Raw genomic sequence first — 12,733 nt, forward strand, 5'->3', positions numbered from 1 at the left:
AATGGTATGATTCTAAGTTCAGTTGTAGCATTTGTAAATAAGGAACAGACTCCTATCAGTTCATCTTTCATTGTGTATTTAACCTTGCTTTGAAGGAGATCTTGCGCAATCATATCTTTAATCAAGTGAATGTTGACTGTTTTTTGCTGGCGAAGTTCAACTTTTGTGTGTAGCCTGAGGCCAGGAGATCAATCTTGCAAAGACCAGTTTTCATTTTCATTGTAATTTTGTTCTTTTGGGCACATTCACTCAGTGAATTAAGACATCTTAAATGTTCTAAGAGGCTTGTAGTTTTTTTGACTATTGCAGCTAAAGGTTTTTTTCATCTTGGCTTCCATTCTCTGAAAACTTTCTGTGGTGGTGTTTTGCATTTAATTTCTACAATTAAAGTGTTGCTTATTTATGAACTGTTTTATTCATTTTTCCTGTTCAGTGCATATATTTTAACAAATTTGTAATTGCGTTCATAAGGGCTGGACTTATTTAGCCCAGCATCGGGTTCCGTTGGGGGAGGCGGGGTGTGGGGTGGGGGTGGGTGGTCAGAGAATTGGATTGGCGGTGGCCGCCACGGAACCTGACACTGGGATTGCTGGGTCCAATCTTCCCGGCAGCAGGAAAGCTCCATGGCGGCTCTTCCACTGCTCTGCGACAGGATATTTAAATTACCTTTCTGCATTCATTTAAATGGAGTTCCCTGCAATCCTACCAACTGTTTCCAATCTTGAGCTCGATGTGAGGCACCCATGTGCCTTCGCTTTGCCGTCTTTGAAAGACTCGTGCTACCGAGGCGAGAGTCTTCGGTGTCTGCAAAGGTTGGTAAGTAATGCCCTGCTCTTCTTCTCTGTAGTGAACTCGGACATTTGCACTGAAGTGAAATTGCCAGAAATGAGGGGGTTGGAATGCTGCCTCCGTTTTTCATGTATCGCATTTGGATAAACTGTTTGGTGGGGGGCAACTGGGAAACTGCACAGGTTTTTGTCAGTGGTCCAGTGCAGGCAAATTACATGATTGGCTCGCACTTGTCTAAAGTTTGATCGCGAAGCATCATACCATAACATACACCTCATGATGGAACTCTGCTGAAGCAAGAATTAACACAAATATCTGCCCAGTTCGGTGAGCGTGACCTTTGGAAGGAAACCGAAGTGACTAGGGGCATAGAGATGGGTATGATTCACCCTGTGTTCCTGGAGCCCTTTGCTGTGTTGAGGCATCTCTGCCGGAGGAGGTCCCAAGAGGCATGTGCAGCTCACGAGGCACTTCCCAAATGAGAGCAGCAGCAGCCACCGAGTAGCAGAGTCGTCCACACATCCCAGTGAGTCTATAGGACTCGCATGACATACTTCCAGATGTCTGAGCGCTAGTGTCAGAGATGACTGCAGATGACCAGAGAGGCCAGCACACAGCTATGCGCACTGCTGAATAGTGACCATGGGCTTTGGTGGTCATCCTATGCCTGTGGCCTTCAAAGTGGCCCTAAACTTCTCCACCTGTGGATCATTCAGGGATCAACTGGCAACATGTGTGGCGTCTCTCAAACCGCAGTGCACCGCTGCATAACGGAGGTTACTAATGCTTTGTACAGGAGGGCTGGTGGCTATGTCTGCTTCAGGACGGGCTTTGCGAGTCAGGACAAGTTGGCCGTTGGATTTGGGGCCATTGCGGGATTCCCACAGGTGAAGCGTGTCATCGACTGCAGGCATGTGGCCATCAAGGCTCCTGTGGAACAATTAGCCGCCTTCGTAAACAGAAAGGGCTTTCACTCCAGCAATGTCCAACTCGTGTGCGACCACAGGAAGCACTTCATGCAAGTCTGTGCCTGCTTCCCAGACAGTTGCCTGACTCCTTCACCCTGCGCCACTTTCAGATGCCACTGCTGTGCACTCCCTTTGCTCAACTTCAGGGTTGGTTTCTCGGGGATAAGGGATACCCCTTAATGACATGGTTTCTGACGCTGGTGAGGAACCCCAGCAACAATGCTGAAAAGCACTACAAAGCCTGCCATGGCTCCACCCAAGCTACCATTGAGCCATCGGTATGCTGAAGATGCTCTTCCACTGCCTTGATAGTTCTGGTGGAGCCCAACAGTATGCACCAGACAGGGTTGGGTGCATTGTTTTAGTCTGCTGCATTCTGCGCAACATCGCAGTCCAAAGTGGGGAGGCCTTGCAGGATGAAGAGGTACGGGAGCAGGACACATCTTCTGCCGATGAGGACACAGAGGGCAACCAAGAACAACCACTCATGGGAGCACAGAGGGCAATGCTGGAGGGCTGATGCAGCAAGCAAGGGAGGCAAGCCATCAACTGATAACTAAGCACTTACTCAATCCCTGAAGTTCAACACATGTTCCTCAGAGCACAAAGCACCATCCTGCACCTCGTCTGAAGTCTTCTGCCTCTAACGTCCATCTCTCCAGCATGACTGGCAGCAGCTAACTGAGCCATTGCCCATGTGACTTAATCCGTGCAGTGTCATGTCATGCATATTGACATGGCAATGATGGTGTTGCTTACATTGGCAATACTGTCAGGTTCATAATGGAACAACGCATAATCAGTCCATGGTGGCATGCATTATTCAGACAATAAAGGCTGATGATTGTTGGACAAGACATTTAATTAAACTACACATGACAAATTCATCTTGCCCATGAATACCCATATGTGTCAAGGTGTCGTTTAAAAACATTTGCGGGTGCTCTTTCATGGTGTAATCCCTGTGTTGGCAGCTAGAATGGAGGCCGGCTACTGATCAGGCTGCCTCTTGGCCTGGGATGAATTCAGCGGTCGTCCTTGGCGAGCCTGAGGCCTGGAGGGCACTGGCTGCCTCAGGGCCTCCTGCACCAGTGCAGGGCTGTTCTCGGGTGTCACGGCTGCTGGACCTGGACTCACTGGCAGGGGGGCTGAGGAGCCAGTGTCCACGCTCGGATCACCCTGAGGGGAGACCCTAGATGTGGAGTGCAGCCTCTCCTCTGTTGGGGTCTGAAGTTTGCTAATGGATGATAAATACCTGGTAGGTCAAGATAATAGGGTGAACAGGTGTTGGGTGTTAATTAGTTAATTGTATTTAAGTGTGTATATATAAAGAAGAGCCAGCTCGCACTGGCAGGTTTGTGGTTAGGAGAGCAGAAGTAAGCTCTGTGACGAGCAATAAACAATCTACACCAAAGCATCCTAGTCTCAGTGTCTTCTTCACAAACAGGCTTGGAGATTTCTCTAAGATTGGTAGCAAAGAATAGTTGCTTGAAAGTGAAGATTGGAGATTAAGATTTGTTTTCAGGCACGAGAGTGGAATTGGAGTTATTTTTTTGAGAAATAAGTATTTGGAGGGTGTTTTTTGAAGCAAGATGACTAAAACCGAGTGTAAGGTGGCTGGATATGATTTTCCACCGCTGTTGTGAAGTCAAATCTTACGATCAATAGAAGAATGAAGTTCATCTCTGGACACGGGTTACGTCTTTACCTAAAAGGAAGCAAGGAATAGCCCTTGCACTTTCGCTTCCCACCAGGAGCAAGATCAGGGGCCAAGTGTTCTCGGAGCTAGAGGCTCCTCATTTGGACAATGAGGAAAATTTGGAGAAACTCTTGAAATATATGGATAAAATTTATATGAAACATGACTTATTGAGTGCCGATGAGGCATGGTTGGACTTTGATAAATTTAGAAAAATGGATGTTTCTTCCATAGAAGAATGGCGTTCAATCGACTATATGCAAGGTTGCAGCGATTCTGCTTGGAAATTCCTAGATCTGTACTTGCCTTCAAATTGTTGGATTGTGCCAGTATATGGAATGTGGCTAGGCTCTTGGTATTAACCGGAGTTAGATTCAATGAGAAAGAAATACTGATTGATCAGATGTCTGACGCCCTAAAAAAAATTTTGCGAAAACATTCCTTTCTGGCCGCTTTCATGGCGCAGATGGGCTCTTTATCCTCCACCTTCGGTGTCACCGCTACAATGCTGGCAGCATTTCGAGGTCGTTCAAGTATGGGGGCCCAGACGTCCGTACGAAAGGAGAAACGCACACCAAACTAATGAGGATAAAGACCCTTTTGGAAGCTGTGGCAGACGGCAGGAATTGGGTAATTATGGCAGAAGGATGAACTGCAGGAATAACCAAGGGGTGACCAACAGGTGTTTCCGATGTGATTCAAAATATCACTATGCGTTGCATTGTCCAAAATGGAGTAACAGGTTTGGGGATGCTAACATGTTGAAATCGCTAAAAAGAGTGGTAATTCCAAGTAAAATAGCAGGGGTAAACCATTTTATTAGTACAGGTGTAATATCCAGTGCTGTTAAGTAAACAGTCCATGAAAAAGGCTCGGATGAAATTGGATATGGAACATGATAAGGTGATTGTCTTTGGGAAATCTGTAGCTTTGCAATTTACACAGTCAGAACATTATTGTATTCCTTTAGCAAGACCTAACATCTCTGAGCAGGATGTTAAAGAAGTATTAATGGCATCCGGGGGTAGGGATTTAAAGGAAAAAAGGCAAATTATTTCAAAACTACATCGACAGTTTGCACATCCATCTTGTCATAGGTTGAAGATTCTGTTGAAAGATGCAGGGGTAATAGATAATGACTACACTAAACTTATCGAAGATATCTGTGGAGCATGTGATATCTGTAAAAAAATAAAAAAAATACAGGAGGCCACCACCATGACCCATAGTGAGTTTCCCATTAGCAAGGAACTTTAATGAAACCGGAGCGATGGACTTGAAGGTATGGGACAAAGAAAAAAACATTTTTATTTTACACTTTATGGACGTGGTGACTAGATTCAGTCTGTCGACGGTAATTTATAGGAAAGACAATGAAAAAGTGGACAAGATAATGGAAAGGTGGATAGGAACAGGATTGGAAGCACAGTCTAGGTTTCTAACTGACGATGGAGGAGAATTTGCCGATGATGAGTTCAGGTGTATGCGTGAAAATATGAATATTGTAGCAATGCACACAGCAGCAGAAAGTCCTTTTTAGTAATGGGATTTGTCTGAGAAATCATGGCCTGATTGATGAAATGCTGCGAAAAATCTTAGCAGACCAACCAAATTGTAAATTGACTTCTGCTCTAACGTGGGCAGTACATGCGAAAACCCGCTTCAAATGGTTGGGGGTGACAGCCCATATCAATTAGTTTATGGCAGGAATCCGAAAATACCTTCAGTAATGTGGGATCATCCCCTGGCTTTAGAGGGACTATAATTCGTTCAGTTTTTGTGGAAGATTTGAATGCCATGCATGCAGGAAGAAGAGCATTTATTAAGGCGGAGGTTTCAGAAAAAATCGGGAGAGCTTTGAGGTATTGGATCAGGCCATCAGAAAAGAAGTTTAATGCCGGGGATATGATGTATTATAAAAGAGAAGGGCAGAAAAAATGGAGAGGCCCAGGAAAAGTTATAGGCACTGATGGCAAAACGGTGATTTTGCAACATGGCTACCAAACCGTTAAGAGTACATTGCTTGTGGCTTATTGGCACTGATTATACATTGACAGAATCTGAACAAATGACAGACACTGATGATGCACCATGCACTTCACATGCACATATGTCGGACCTTCGCGAGCAACAGATTGTGGCAGATAATAGGCTGACTGAGAGTGGACTAAGTGATAGTCAAGATCCAGATAAGGCCATTTATCCCAAAGGTCAACCACCGTAAATTGGGACTAGAGTGACATATATGCCAGAAGGGACTAGTGAATGGAGGGAAGCCACTATTATAGGAAGGGCAGGAAAGGCCACAGGGAAATACAAACATTGGCTGAATGTACAAGACAAGGGCCAGGATATCAGACCTATAAATTGGCAGAAGGAAGTGAAAATATGGAAGGCCAGAAAATGAGGTATAAGTTCAGACAGTGGGCCTGAAGATGATCATAATCCAAGTAAAAGGTCACTAACTTGTGAAAGTAAGTCTGGTCGTAGGGGGGACAGGTCCAGTAGTAGTAGTCCAGAAAGGGATAGGAACTCTAATAGGGGACGTGGTTTCACTAGAGCAAGGACCAGAGAGCAGATGAGGGGTGCCACAAGAAGTAGGAGTCGGTATGATAGAAAAGCTCTAGTGGCTACTAACCAGTTAGATGGTAAATTGATAAAGGATGCCAAGCAAAAAGAGCTTGACAGTTGGACAGAGTTTGGCGTACACATGGAGGTGCCACATAGTGGACAACCAGCTTTGTCCCATACTTGGATCTGTACGGCGAAAGTACTTCCTGATGGGAAGTATAAAACAAAGGCCAGACTTGTAGCTCGGGGATTTGAGGAACGACGAGGTGACCAGGAAGTTAGAGTGGACTCCCCAACAGCAGGAAAAGCAAGTTTTAGCGACACACTCATGGGAATGCAAGTTCATTGACATCAAAGCAGCATTTTTGCAAGGGGAGAAATTTCAAAGGGAAGTATTTTTAAAGCTACCAAAAGAAGTTGGAGAAAGAGAAGGGACATTATGGAAGCTAAACAAGTGTGTTTATGGGCTAAATGATGTATCCAGGGTGTGGTATTTTTCAGTTAGGTCCATCCTACTAAAAGCTGGTAATATTCAGCTAAAGGTGGATCCGGCAATGTTTTGTTGGTACTATGAAGAAAAACTAGCAGGCATTTTCTTGATGCAAGTGAATGATTTTCTGTAGGAGGATCTGTGGCATTTGAAAAATTTGTGGCAGATAAAGTTCTGCAGGAATTTAAAATTGCAAATTGGGCTTGTGGAGCTTTTAAATATATCGGGTTGAATATTAGACAGATTAAGTTGGGAGTAACCCTAAATCAACAGTCTTACCCAGAGAATGTTAATCGGATCCCAATAAATCGGGCCAGATCCTCACAAAAGGAAGACCATGTAACCAAGGAAGAAGTAGACCAGTTAAGGAGCTTAATCGGGCAGTTGAACTGGTTGTGCACACAAACTAGGCCGGATGTTTGCTATGTTATATTAGAATCGAGCACCGTGCTGAAACATGCTATTGGGGAAGTGCTGAAAGCAAATAAGATATTGAAGAGATTGAGTTTTGATAAATGTACACTCAAGCTTCCAGCATTGGATGATCCAGAAGAGATGAAATTGGTCATTTTTAGTGACGCCTCACACTCTAATCGTCGTGATGGTTATTCGAGCGCAGCAGGGTTCATTATATTTTTGGTGGGAAGCAATGATAAATGTTGCCTGTTAGCCTGGGAATCGAAGAAAATAAAGAGAATAGTTAAAAGCACCTTAGCTGCTGAGACACTGGCACTGATAGAAGTGATAGATATGGGTATGTATTTGTCGAGTATTTTAAAGGAATTCTTATATAAGGGGCAATCGGAGAAGAGTTTTCCTATGGAATGCTATATAACCATTCTCTCTGGGACAATGTTCATTCAACAAAAAGTGTCGCAGAAAAGAGGTTGAGGATTGATCTCGTGAGTATAAAAGAAATGTTGGAAAGAAAAGAAGTTTCCAAAATAAAATGGGTTGACGCAAGTCATCAGTTGTCTGATTGTTTTACTAAGAGAGGTGCTTGTTCAAAAAAATTGTTGGATGTCCTCGAAGAGGGCCGTCTCATGTTATGATAAGCTAGGAAAACTTGAAAAATGTTTTTAAGTAAGATCGCTTTTTCTTTAAACAGGTTTTTTAAAAGGGGAGAATATACAACATGTTAATGGCTGGTGCCGTTGAAAGTTAATAAATAATGTAAAGAAAAATGTTTAATGATTTAAAAAAAATTTTTTATATATATATTTAATTTTTAAGAAAAAAGGGGGGATTTGTAAGTGTCTGAAGTTCTGTTAATGGATGAAAAATACCTGGTAGTTCTATATATATAAATAAAAACCAAGAGCCAGCCAGCACTGGCGGGTGGTGGTGTTGGGAGAGCAGAAGCAAGCTCTGACAAGCAATAAACAATCTACACCAAAGCATCCTAGTCTCCGTATCTTCTTTACAAGCAGGCTCGGAGATATATCTAACGCCCTCCTCCCTCTCGAGGCTCGTTGGAACATCTCTGCTCTCCAGAAAAGGAACAGGAGTGGGAACACTCTCCATGCTCCTGGACCTTCTCCCGCCCAGCCACTGCTGCATTGCAGTCATGCCCAAGGCACTAGTTTGCAGGATATTGAGCATCTGTGGAAGGTGGCTATCCATGAGGGTCGCCATCCTCTCCATGGAGGAAGCCACGCGCTCATATGCCTGGGACATGACTGCGCTCACGGCATGGATGGACCCACCCACCGTCCGATCAAGGCTTCACATGGCCTCTGGCATCTCCGCCAAATGTTGCTTTACCTTTCCCTGCAGCTTCAGCATGCTCTGTGCTGCCAACACCAGAGGCTGATATACCTCTGAAATGTCTGGCAGACTTCCCTCAGACTCCTTTAAGTCTTTTGACTCTAGTTTCTTGTGCATTCGCCCTTCTGTCATCATTCTCTGGTGAGAGTGCTCTTAGGTGGAGGAGTTTAGGGAGGGAGTTTCTATCTACCTCTTGCTGATCCTTTAGAAACCTTAAAAGGTTTTTTTGCACAAGCCTTCAGCTACCTGTCCTGAGCATTTTTCTTGACTATGCAGTACTTCTTCTTGTTTCTCTATAAAATGCCTTGGTGTTCTCCATGTTAAATAATTTTTAATGCTATAAAATTTCAAATTTTAATGTTTGACTTCAAGAAGTTTAATTTCCATCAGTGTGCGTGATGCATTTAATCTTGGATTTGCAATACTTGGCTAAGGTGCCAAAGTGTGACCCAAGATCAGAGGCCCTCCAAAATAATACTGATCTCAATGTTGAGAAATGCTAAAATTGCATACTGTCTTCATTCAGACATGTATGTTTTCCTATTGTGGAAACTCCAGAGTCTTGAAATTGATCTGCATTATGCATCCTAATTTGTGTAGCATGTTGGAAATTGTCAAAACATAGCCCTAGTTTGCAGGGGAACATAGTCCTACTTGTGCACTTTTCAAAATGAAAATACTTGAGGCTGAATTGGTGCAATAGTAGAAAATCTTTTTATGCAGCAAATATGAATCACATGGAGGAGCAGAAAATTGCTACAGTTGATGAGGTAGATCAAGCTTCACAAAAGAATGATTGCAATAATTAACTGCACCCTTGCCAATTCAGCAGTGCTTTTGAGGTTGCTCAAGTGCAATACCTTTGAGATCCATTAGTTATTGAAGATGGTCTCCAAGGTACACATTTTCTTGTGGAACAATAGGACATCAGGGAGATGACATACCTAGAGTGCTCTTTATTCCATCTTTAGTGACCTTTTGGAGTGATAGTAATTGCATTATGACAAAGGCGTAATTCTTTGTCCTCAGTAACTATGATAACATTAACCATTGTTCACATAATGCTGATGTCAAATCAAGTTGTTGTTTAAAAACTTAGCTCAGGATTCTATCTACTACATTTTGAAAATCAACTGGAGAGTATTACATACAATTATTGTCTAGGCTATCGCTAAGAAGAAAAAATGACAATGAAAGGCTTTTGTTCACATTGCGCCTTTCACAATTTCAGTACGTCTCAAAGTGTTTTGCAGCCAATTAAGCAGTTCCGAATTGTAACTACTGTAGGAACTGCAGCTGTTAATTTGTGCACAGCAAGGTCCCACAAACAGCAATACAATAATAACCAGTTAATCTGTCAACAGGAAGTGCTCTGAGTACTATTACTTGAGGGTAACATGCTCAAGATTTTTTTTCCTGATTTGAGTTGCCACCTTTTGTCAAGTCTAAACTTGAGAAGTATGGGCAGGGGTGAAAATTCATTAAAATCTGAATAACGAATGGCTCTACATCAAAAGACACAGGGGAAAGGGGAAAATTATGTCTGTTCACAATTTAGAAATTAGATGAGAACTCCTAAAACAGGGCTGTTTCATTCAAAACTGGACAGATGGTTAAGCTATCCCTGGCCTACCCATGGCAAGAAAGAATGATGCATATATTAGCATTTAGCGTGAAGGGCAAACATTTGCTACCAGTGTAATCATCTTTACATGTTCAGCACATTGGAATTGAACAGCTCCACCAATTTATTGTCTACTGTAGATTTCAAACTCTGAACACTCATTTGCTCTTACTCTTCATGATAAATTAACTGAGTAGTACATTTAAGCTTTATTCTGTACTGAAATTTTCTTTCTCCAATATGAATCTGTACAGTGCAAACGCCCTTTATGGATCACTGTTTTAGTGATGATGTGGCCATGATGCTCAAGCATCCTTGCCAAAATGCGTATTTAAGAATTTTTTCATTTTTGCTTGTTTTTCCTCATTGGTTGCACAAGCCAGTTGTACTGATTTAAGGTAATCAAAATATGAATAATGTTTTTCATTGTCATTACTGATCAATATGTATATTTCTAAATGTAGTCCGTCGAATCGTGGTGTATGCGTGCCTTAGGTGTATGGAAAAGTCTTACCATATAGTTTATTTACAATTTATTAATGGACAACATTTTATGTAATAACCAAAGCATTCTAATTTCCCTCTTTTTCAGTAATATCTGGTTTTCGAGGAACAGTGCATCATGGTTTACCATTAGAAGTGGGAGACACAGTTCAGATACTGGAAAAATGTGATGGTGAGTTTGCCAATGCAGCAAAATTATGGATGAAGTAAAACATCCTTAACTAGGAAGCCTATTTTATAAATTCAAGCTTGCCTTCATCAATGTATACAAAAAACAATGTTTGTCTGTGCAGTTGATGAAAATAATATATTATGAAGTTATTGGCCAAGAATTTCCATTTTGGCTGCAATTTGGCAACCTATGCAAATTGTGCTCAAAAGTGGGTCAGTTTTCCAAAAGGTTTGTTTTGCTCAAGTTTATGCAGAAACTAATTTGTATATCGCCGAATGTAAAATCATCCATGAATAAGTCCATGAATTGGGCTGCATTTTAGAACATAATTTTTAAAATCATGTTTTTGCTTTAAAACTATTCCTTGAATTATTTGAGTGGTAGCCTGGTGCAGTTTTAATAATACAGCTGAAATTTTGCAATATATTTTGTGTTGGTTTAGCTAATTTTGGTGAATTGCACTGAGAAAACCAGTGCAGCCGAGTGGAAACTGCAGCCCAATATGTCAAGCATGTTTTCTTTACTAATCAGAGTAGTGAGACAGTGGGAGCATGGTTATGTTCTGCTGAATTTTAGTTGAGTTGTTTTTTATATTCAGTTTCAGTTTTTAAGCTTTTTGTTTATTGTTTCAGTTTGACGACATCATCCGAAAACAGCATCAGTTTCCATGTATATGCTGACGACACCCACCACCTGTCTCTAAATTGTCAGACTGCTTTTGTCTGGCATCTAGAACTGAATGAGCAGAAATTTTCTTCAGTTAAATACTGGGAAGACCGAAGCCATTATCTTCAGGCACCGACACAAACTCTGTTCCCATGACCTTGGTTCCATCCCTCTCCCTAGCAGCTGTCTGAGGTTGAACCAGAGTGTTGGCAACCTCGGTGTCCTATTTAACCCCAGGATGAACTTCCAACCATATATCTGTGTGCTATCACTAAGACTGCTTACTTCCATCTCCATTATATCATTTGACTCCACCACTGCCTCACACTTCTGCTGGCGAAACCCTCACCTTTCCTTTGTTAACTCTCGTCTTGATTATTCCAACTCAATCCTGGCTGGTCTCCCATGTTCTACCCTCCATAAACTTGAGATTATCCAAAACTTTGCCTGTGTCATAACTCACACCAAGTCCCGTTCATTCATCACCCCAGTGCTCGATCACAAGGCCTGAATAGAGTGGATGGGATGGGTCTGTTTACCTTAGCAGTGGGGCCAGTGACTGGGAGCATAGATTTAAAGTGATTGGTGGAAGGATTAGAGGGAGATGAGGAAAATGTTTTTCACCCAGAGAGTGGTGGGGGTCAGGAACTCACTGCCTGAAAGGATGGTAGAGGCAGAAGCCCTCATCTCATTTAAAAGGTGCACCTGAAGTGCCGTAGCCTGCAGGGCTACAGACCAGATGCTAGAAAGTGGCTTTTTTTTCTGCTGGCGCAAACACAATGTGCCAAGCTGCCTCTTTCTAATATTAAAGTAAACTTTCAATGATTCTATGATTAAAATAAAATGCTGATGAAATGGATCAAAACAAGGCCAGACGTTTTCTCTCCCACAGAGGAGAGAGAAGTAACAAGGTGGATTAACTCTCAACTGCTCTTCTGTACTTCCTGGCAAACAGATAAAAGCGGAGTTCTACGAGCAGGTTATCTGCTCACCATCTTGGTTGGTGAATAATTTCTGAGGATCCAAAGGAGATGAATAAATGAGAACATAAAAGGCATAGGAAGAAAACAGAATATTTTACAATTGGAAAATCTAACTTCATAACTGCAAAAATGTAAAAAGACAGACATATTGCTAACAAACCCACAAGACACAACGGCCTGCAATTTCCTGCATGTATCTGCCAAGATGCACATGCAATCTGGCCGCAAATCAACTGCACGGCTTAAACAACTGCAGAATTTTCAGCATGTGAGCTATGTTCAAATGTCTTTGATTTTTTCCTTCGGCCAATTGCATCACCACACATAAAATGGTCTGGTTCCCAAGTTACAGAGCATTATAAAAGAGTTTTCTGCAATTACACTTGCCAAGAGACAGTCTTCTAATTATAATCATATTTTCAGGTGAAACAGGAAACAAAATACTTTTTCCTGGTGTTTTACAGCAATTTAGAGTTTTTTTTTAAAAACATATCCTCACT

General features: G+C 42.1%; 1 protein-coding gene across 4 annotated transcripts in view; it reads left to right on the top strand.

Annotated features, from left to right (window-relative positions):
* Positions 1–12,733, top strand: part of LOC137379568 (dedicator of cytokinesis protein 4-like) — a 545,491-nt gene that overhangs the window by 114,403 nt on the left and 418,355 nt on the right. For all 4 annotated transcript variants that reach the window (XM_068050580.1, XM_068050582.1, XM_068050581.1 and 1 more), the window contains exon 2: positions 10,501–10,584. In XM_068050580.1, coding sequence (XP_067906681.1) covers positions 10,501–10,584 — 84 coding nt within the window. The remainder of the gene's footprint in view (positions 1–10,500; positions 10,585–12,733) is intronic.

This window comes from Heterodontus francisci, chromosome 18, assembly GCF_036365525.1.
Source record: "Heterodontus francisci isolate sHetFra1 chromosome 18, sHetFra1.hap1, whole genome shotgun sequence".
Classification (NCBI taxonomy): Eukaryota; Metazoa; Chordata; class Chondrichthyes; order Heterodontiformes; family Heterodontidae; genus Heterodontus; species Heterodontus francisci.